General features: G+C 29.9%; 1 protein-coding gene across 1 annotated transcript; it reads right to left on the bottom strand.

Moving 5' to 3' along the window:
• Window positions 1-1,786: 1,786 nt before the first annotated feature.
• Window positions 1,787-5,158, bottom strand: LOC106786224 (T-complex protein 1 subunit epsilon). The gene is made up of 7 exons (XM_014747379.1): window positions 4,942-5,158; window positions 3,987-4,411; window positions 3,673-3,865; window positions 3,300-3,569; window positions 2,780-2,965; window positions 2,184-2,508; window positions 1,787-2,089 (listed from the first exon to the last, which is right to left on the bottom strand). Exons 1-7 carry the CDS (start codon window positions 5,047-5,049, stop codon window positions 1,956-1,958), a joined length of 1,641 nt encoding a protein of 546 aa, XP_014602865.1. The 5' UTR covers window positions 5,050-5,158; the 3' UTR covers window positions 1,787-1,955.
• Between the last annotated feature and the right edge of the window lie 4,421 nt (window positions 5,159-9,579).

Raw genomic sequence — 9,579 nt, 5'->3', positions numbered from 1 at the left:
AAAAAAGAAAGAGAAAGAGAGGAGGGGAGAATGATCTCTTCTTCCTACTCTTCTAACTTTTAGTTAATTACTATTACTATTACTATTATCATTATTATTATTATTATTATTACTATTATACGAGAAGATACGTTCTATTATTTTATTTATTAAAACAATCCTAGTGATACACTGAAACTCTAGTTACGTTAGTAAACGCATGAAATGAGTTTATTAGTATCACATTTTATAAATATACACATATACAGATTTTTTTTTACTCAATATCTAATTTATACTTCACACGAAGGTATAATTCTAATTATAATCGAAGTCGCGTCCACGTTTAAACGGGGGGAAAAATACAAAAAATAAAACGTAACGTAGCGTGTTCAAGGAGGGAAGAGAAGAAAGTATTATATTTTGTTAAAGTTAAAACGCATGTTATTACAAAACAACCTTTTAAGTTTTAGTAGTTAATGTATAATATATTATGATGCAAGATGAAAAAAAATTAGGTGAAAATAAATAATATTTATTCGTGCTAGATAACACATACATACATACATACATACATAAATGCATGTGTGCATGCATGCATAATACACATATATTATATGCATAAGTGAAAGAAGATATCCGAGACTACGTTAATTAATATAATATAGTCTCTAATTGTTGCCACTATTTTTTTTGATTTTTCCATTTAATTATAAATATTAGTTCCCTTTGCGATCGATGACGTTTCAAAGATTGCGAGTGCATTATTCATCGGTACAAACTTGTTGTACTTTAATAGCAATCGTTATAGGATCCTGCATCACACACAGACACACATACACACATGTTGTAGGAAATATGTTGGAATTGTAATTAAATATGTAAAAAAAAGAAACAAAAAAAAAAAGAGGAAATGCAAATGAGAGAAAGAAAGAAAGAAGATATGTAACGCGTTATGTTGGAATAGATTGTATATTTTGTGATACGAAAGAGTTATTGTGTGAGAGAGAGGGAGAATTAGAGAGAGAGAGAGAGAGAGAGAGAGAGCGAGAGAGAGAGAGAGAGAGCGAGAGAGAGAGAGAGAGAGAGAGAGAGAGCGAGAGAGAGAGAGAAGAATATAATGTTGTTATATTATAATTTATAAAAAGTGTACAAGCGATTAATTTCTTTCTGTGCCATTTTAAGAGTAGATGTTAACAAAAACACGGCATAATTCCATATTCTCCCATATTCTCATACTCGTAATTTGGTCTTTTCTTTTTTTTTTTTTTTTTTTTTTTTCATTATTTTGCATCGTAAAACGAATAATACATTCAATAGGAAAAGTCGATGAATGAATCAATCCAATTAATTAATTATTGGAAAAGTAAAGTAATACTTCCAAAATGTTATAGATCTATAATAAATCAATCTATTTACGTGATTAAAAAATACATTTACCTCGATGTGAAAATAAAAGAGAAAAAGAAAACGATTTATTTGTTCCTACGCGCGATGAAAATAATAAATGAATTCGTTGATCATAATAATACCATAGTTTTCTCTTTAAACGATATTATATTATTATTATTATTATTATTATTATTACTAATAATAAGTAAAAATATTGTATTTGTGTACATAAAAATGTGAAATATTTAAATGCAGCCACATTTACCTATGCAAGGTAAAATTTCTCTGTAATGTAAAATATTTTAATCCATACTTATTACTTTTTTTTGTTTAAACATCCTGTATATAAACGAAATAATTTTATTGTTAGAAAAAAAAAAAAAAAAAACAAACGAAAAGCAAGTACAAAAAACAATAGTATCGTAATTTTCTTTTATTATCATATAAATAAACATTTATGTTATATTGTGATCATGGGAGAAACATAAATTAGGAGTACACAATATACAAGTGAATGAAGCAATTGTTAACAAAGAACAATATTTAATATGCTCGAAAAGTAAAAAAAATTTAGTTTATTACTTTTAGGCTACATCACCGGCATCGTTCGGTGAACGTACGTCATCAATTTTTAATATCATTTTGACTAATTGAGTTGCCAAACAAATTTGTTGAGTTTTGCTTGTTAACGTTTCGATAACATTTTGCACCTTCATGTCTGTAAATATTGAAATTTAATTTAAATTAAAAATTTTCTTTTTTTTTAAATGATTACACACATAAAGATGTAGAATATAAAGAAAAATAATTACCTGCTGTACCGCGATTTAAACAATCGATTCCTAATGTAGGATTATCTTCTGCTATTTGTCGAGCTTTAATCTCAGCAAGCGAATCTACTGAAGATAGTCCGGAATTTTCTGCCAAGGCCATAGGAATAGTCTCCAAAGCTTCAGCAAATGCACGGAACGCGTATTGTTCCAAAGTACTTATTTTATCAGCTTGCCATGCACACGCCAATGCGCATGAAATTTCTGATGCACCGCCACCATATATGATCTTTCTATCTTGGCTAGTAATAACGTTACGTACCGTGCACAATGCATCGTGAATAGCACGTTTAGCTTCTTCAATGATCTAATAAAAAAAGAACAAATAATGTAAAGTTTCATATATTTACTTTGTTTAAATCATGAATATTTTGTAATTTTAAATATTAAATTGTAGCATGATGAACAAATTTGATCAATGAAATTAAGATACATTGAACTATATTAAACTCATATTATGCGTTGATTTTGCAAGGTGTCTGGTCAGTAAAATGTATAAAAGACACAACTGAAATTCTCCTTGCATGAATCATATATATTATAATTATTATAAACATAACGTTAGTAAAGTTTCTTACCATTTTATTGCCTCCACGTATGAAGATAGTTACTGCTCGAGAATTCTTACATTCTTCGATAACAAGCATTTTATCTTTGGTTGTACCAAAAGATAATTCTCTCACGACACCCGCGTAACCAAGTTTCTCAGGTGTTAATTCTTCGAATCTTGGAACGATACGACCACCAGTTGCAATAGCGATTAACTAGAAATCATTATATCTTTGTATAATTTATATTAATAACAATATGTTGATGTATGAACATGTAAAAGAGAAAAAGCCCTCAGATCTCATAATCTTATAGTCATCAGAGACATCGCAAAAGCAGAAGCCTTGAATAAATAATTAAATAATAATCTTTTTATTTTTATATCAATCAATTTGACATCAATTGATATAAAAATGCAAAGATCATATGAATTAAAGTTAAACAATTTTCCAAACTCTTGCACCTCCTCCAGTATGCTTTGTCATCATCGGGCAAATAAGATTTAAAAAAAAAAAAGAAAAAATGTTATTACTTTGTAGAAAAGCTTACTTCTATCTCTGGACCACCGACCCATCTAACTGCTGGTAAATTATTTTGCAAAAGAAGATGATTTGCTTCATCATCGAATCCCCATTGACAAATGGCTAGCGTTGTACCAGCATCCTGTACCAATTTGACCATTTCTGTGAATTTCTCTCTTTCATATTCACGTAATGCTCTGTAGTCTTCAACAGAGGCAACATCAAGCTTATGTTTTGTCTTGGGTTTTGGAGGTTCAAAGGGACAAGTTAAGATAGCTAATTTAACTTTTTCTAGCCTCTAGAATAAATAATTAATATTATATAAATATAATGTGAGATATATTAAATTATATTAAAGTGTAAAAAGATTATTTATATTTCATAAATCACATGAGTATTACCTTCGGCATCTGAGGATGACTGAAGTCTTTGTCAATAACTACACCATGTACTAATACTGTATCTTCTAATCTACCACCAACTTTTCCTTCAACTTTGATTAATTCAAAGTTAACATCCATTGTAGCAAAATCGCAAACTGCTAATACAGCATTTACTGCAATTTCTGCCATTTGCCTATGACACTTATTGATACTAGAAAAAAAGACATCATTTATTTAATTTATAGTTATCTAAATATTATCATTATATATATATATATATATATATATATATAGTTTTCAACAATAATAGTTTTAACAAAATAAATAATTACATTTTAGAGCCAAGAGATGTCATAGCGATTTTAATGTAAGGTTCAATATTTTCATCGATCTTTGGAAACTTCTGTGTAATAGTTTTAAGATGATCTGTAGCACACTTAGCAGCCATTTCAAATCCATCTGCTATTCTTATCGGATGTATACCCTTGTCTAATAATTGTTCGGCTTGCTCTAACAATGCTCCAGCTAATACAACTACTCCAGTAGTACCATCACCGATTTCATCATCTTGAGATTGAGATAATTGGACCATCAATTTAGCGATTTCATGATCTACATCCATATTTTTCAAAATAGTTGCTCCATCGTTGGTTACCATAACGTCTCCATCTGAGCTTACCATCAACTTATCCAAACCTCTTGGTCCCAATGAAGTTCTGAGAGTATTAGCAACATTACGTGCTGCTAAAATATGTGACTGAAAATAAATAATAGTTATTAATTAATATTTCATTTTTTAAATACTAATTCATGATTACAAACGACTGCTAACAAATATCAATTAAAAGAGTTTTCAAAGGAAACAAGAGTTTTATGAATAACAAACAGATATCCTTATATGGGCATAAAAAGGTCTCACTAATTTATGCGTGAGTGCACATTTATCAAAAAAAAGAAAGAAAATAGGATATTAATAAAAAGTGAATTGATAAAATAAGTAAATGTTTCAACTCGTTCGCATAAGTTTGTTCGAAAGTAAAAAATGAAATTTCATATATAGTAATTAAATAATAATTTAATTTCTCAGAATAATGCTGAGCCCAAATGCCGCCATTGTTCTCGTTACGTAGTTGATTATTATTGAATAAATATTCAAATCTGAATTGAATTACATACACTTTTTATAAATCAAAAGATCTAATAATAATAATACTCGATTGAATAAATATATTTAAATGATAGTTACAAATAGTATAAAAAATTATTATTCCATAATGGTGTTCATACCTTGACCGCATCAGCGCCGGTTAATCGTTTTTGTTTTTCTTGATTTCTTAAAATGATGAACGGCCGACCGTATTCATCGAATGCCACAGTTCCTGGAATCGCAGTCATTTTGTTATAATTTTTAAAATAATTACTTTAATATTATCAAATTAAAACATTTATTTATGACGTTGCAATCCTAACAGTCACGCTTCTAAGCAACCATTTTGTTTCTCAACTAAGAGGAATAGAACAGAAAGAAGGAAATACGTCATAATTTAATATAGTGCTGCCATCTTTTCCGAGATATACAAAAAAGATGCGATGTTCGATTGCACAAATAAAGTAAATTTAAAAATTCCAAATGAATCATTTTTAAGATCTTGTTCGTTTATATAAAAAATGCGATGTAATATTAATTATTTTAATTATAAATCAATGCATGTAATATAGAGCACAGGACAACGTTTAATTTCATTTATAAAATATTAGAAACTTTTTTTTAAATATTTTTGGCGCCAGTATCGCACGTGGTACAGAAGGAAACATGCTACAGTAGTTCCCTCTCTTCTAAATTAATTTCCGGTTGTAGTAGTAATAATATAATATTGTTTACGGCTGTTTTAATGCAACATTATTTATAACAAAATAAACTTTTCTAACAATATTCTAATATAAAAAATTTTAAAATATGTTTAATATCTTTCAGTTATTATTTATACTTTACTCTAAATTATATATATTTTCTTAGGATCATTTATGTCTTATAAGTCAGTTTAATTTCCGGGCAGAAGCAAATACGATATTTGAGCTTTTTGAACAAAAACAGATATCCAAAACGCAGGAACGCTGGCAAGGAATCTTAACAGCAGAAAAACATAAATAAGTGCTCTTATTTGCACATTTAAAATCTATAATTGCACACTATATCAATTAACTATTTATATTAGTTAGTAATGAATAAAAAAACAAAAACGTTTTCTCTCATTTCTAAGCAAAGCAATGAAGTTTTCTATTGTTTTTTGTTTTCAATCAATTGCTGACTTTTTGTTTGTCCGTTTTTCTCCGGTCTTTCTAGCTCCAATATGATATCGGTTTTTTTTAAATCTAGTTAATCTTTTTTCTGTACCTGTTTCAAAACAATCGTTCTAAACGAGTAAACTCCTTTAATTAATAATTAAAACAAAATATTTATATTAGATTTTTAATTGTTGTTTCCTTTTAAATGTATATAGAATTTAATTACACATTCACTTTGTGTACACTACTTGTTATTAAAAGTTACTAGGAAATAAGAAAGTTTAAAAAATATTGAAATTCTTGTAATATAGCTAAGCCGATATTGGTAATAGTAGTGCTCTACCTTTATCTTACCGACCGAGATCTGATGGTAACTTACCATCAGAATTACCGATAGTAGAAATATTTTCACCGCAGAAAGAAATGAATAATTGCTCTTAATTCTCACTAATTGCTCATTAAAAATCCTTAATTGCTCTCTTTATTTTTCACGGTTTTTTTATTGGCGTCGGTAAGATAAATGTAGAGCACTACTATTACCGATATCGGCTTAGCTATATTACTAGAATTTCAATAATTCTAAACTTGCTTAACTCCTAGTAACTTTTAATAGCAAGTAGTGTACACAAAATTAATAATTCAATAAAATATCATTGTATTTATAATTATTACTAAGTTTACTCTTAGGGAGGTTGTTTTTTGGACGGGTTTAATTAAGATGAACACTATATTTATCCGTTGAACGTTTCGTCTCTATTTGAGACTTCCTCAGCAACTTGATAGTTATGTTCATAAGTCAATATAACATCATTTTTATTACAGTCATAAGTTTTCATTATCTTATATATAGAGTCAATTTTTAAAAAACGTTACTCTACTATAACTTTTCGAACACTACTATTTAATAGTGTATTTATAATATTTTTGTATTTAAATATTGCTTTATTGTAATAATAATCTACATTATTTTTGAATTGTTTTTGAATAAGTTTTAAAACATAAATTAATCGTACAATTTCTAATATATACTTTACAATAGTGTTTTAAACATTAATTAATTAATATATAATATTAATGTTATAAATATTATCGGTCATTATAACTAAATTCTTTCTGGATAACTATATAATTATTGATTTTCCCGCGTGAGCGTGCGCATCTGATCAAATGACGCGCTACGAGAACGCGCGGTAATTTTGAACGATGTAATAAAAACGAATTAAAACAAAGTAGTCGTGTTTTATAACGCCGCTTCACTTTCATATTCTCCAGATGTAATGTATTCGTATACAACAATAAAAATAATAATAATAATAATAATAAAAGAAAAGAATTCGTCGATACCTAAAAGTCATTAAAAAATTTACCCAAATATCTAATTACACTGTGTGCAATAATTAAAAATAATAAGAAAAAAAAAGTAATTCTCTCCGTTGTTTTCTCGTATTATTTCGTAAACTAAAAATTGTTGTTTTTATTATCGATATATGTGGTATGGTACCCGTTCAGGAAAGCACAAAAGTGAGATCAGTGGTGGACTAAAAATAAATGTTAAGGAACGGGCGCGCTCGGGACGATGTGCTGCTTCTCTATCGTTCGCATTTCATCGTTACAACGAAGAATGCTGTTTTTGGAGTGACTCCAAAAAAGTATTCGTGAGTCTAGATAAGGTCTCATTCTCGGTGTATATAATATATCGTACTTGAGTAAAACATATTTTTGGAAGTTGGAAAGACACCTGGTTTCATTCGATATATTTGATACTAATACACATATATACATACACACACGCTTGTATAAGCATGAATAATATACATACACGTACATATACGCGTGCATACATATACATGGAGATGCCTCGACGAAGAGAAGAGCATTTTACGGCGGTTGTCATCTTGGGAGAGGGAACAAACCGTATTCTTTCTCCACGTAGCTTCTTCGACTGTATCCATTTGTACGTACACAGTTTACGCACACCATAGACACACGTTCATCCAAAGAAGAGAAGAAGAAGAAGAAGAAGAAGAAGAAGAAGGAAGGAAGGGAAGGCTCTAGAGAGTACTTACTCGCACGAACGTAAAGTTGGCGGATCGTAGCACGGCGCGTAGTCTAGACTACCACACTATAGCCAGAATCGAATCAAGAATGGGTCAAGACCCCCTCTGAATAACGTTTAAACATCTTACCAATCTCTCCCGAGGAGGCCGTTCTCTTCCGCCATATCTATCGGTATTCCATAAACAACAAAATTTATCTAACCGAACATTAAATCGCCTTTTTTTTTATACAATTTCTTACAATTAGATCTTTAAATTCGTTAAATTCTAATCGTATCAGTATATTTATTCGAATCGAATATCGTCGTATAAAAAATGTATTAGTTAATTATAACTAATACAATAATAATAATTATTCGTCATTTAAAATTTTCCATATGACGTAGGAACAATTGAGAACGAATTTTAGAAACGTTTGACAAAAATCAATTACGAATACTTTTTTTTAAAAAAACAAATCATTTAATTGAGCGGATAAATGTGAAAATTAAAAAGAAAAACAAATAAAGTCTGAAGAAATACTTTTTACTTGTATTAATTGTAAGAATATACACATATATACATACATACAAAAGGATACAAAAATGATATTTTAGAATGAGAGTTTTAATGAATTACAGATATACCAATAGACACAAGTATATTATAATATTGGCATTAGTTTGAAATAGTATTGATACGGCCCTGAACACGCTCTCTCGTGTATAGCCTTCCACGAGTTCGTACACAGAGAGCGGGTTCGGGTTCCGTCGTGTCGTACGGATAGAAGAGAGTCAGTGCATGCAGGCCGTGCGGCAGGTTCGCCTGCTTCAGGTTTTCGTCTCTCCTGTCGAGGATTTGCCGCGGAGCCCGGTTCTCGCGTGCGCACGACCAACCAACCAACGAACCAACCAACCAACCAACCAACCAACGAACCAACCAACCAAGACAAACAACAGTGTTCTTCCCATTGGTGGGAGAAGGAAAGAAGAAGACAACTTTACGTTTATATACATGCATCTTTATGTGTAGTATTATTAGTGTATACGTAACGACGTGTCTCTTTCTCTCTCTCTCTCTTTTTGTGTATAATGTGTGAGAGAATGAGAGAGAAATAGAGAGAAAGAGATAGACAATACGACGTTGATTATCGAGCGAATATTTTCGAAGGCCGTGTGTCATTTTTAAAAAAGATCATCATTCTGAAATTTTCTTTTTCTTCTTTTTCTTTTATTATTATTATTATTATTATTATTATTTTGTGATTAATTCAAGATTTTTGAATTTATAACGATAAGTGTTTGTTTTTAATTAGAAATAATTTGTCCATCGTAAAAGTGTCTCTCGGGTGTGTGTTATTTATTTTGTTCTTTTAAGTGAAATTATTAGACTCAGGTAAAAAAGTTTATAAAGACAGTGTGAGAGAGAGAGAGAGAGAGAGACAGAAGGAAAGAAGAAAGAAAGAAAGAAATAAAAAGATTGAAGGTGGAAGGTCGGTCGGTGCGCACCAACGCGCTTCCTCGATCGAAGCCCCTCCTTCGTTTCCTTTCCTCTACCGATCCACGAAAGATCGATCGATCGATCGAATATTATCGATCCCTCT

This window comes from Polistes canadensis, unplaced genomic scaffold (genome assembly GCF_001313835.1).
Source record: "Polistes canadensis isolate GaletaPanama2010 unplaced genomic scaffold, ASM131383v1 scaffold_68, whole genome shotgun sequence".
Classification (NCBI taxonomy): domain Eukaryota; kingdom Metazoa; phylum Arthropoda; class Insecta; order Hymenoptera; family Vespidae; genus Polistes; species Polistes canadensis.
Note: the sequence above shows the minus strand (reverse complement) of the source record. Positions and strands in the feature narration are given on the sequence as shown.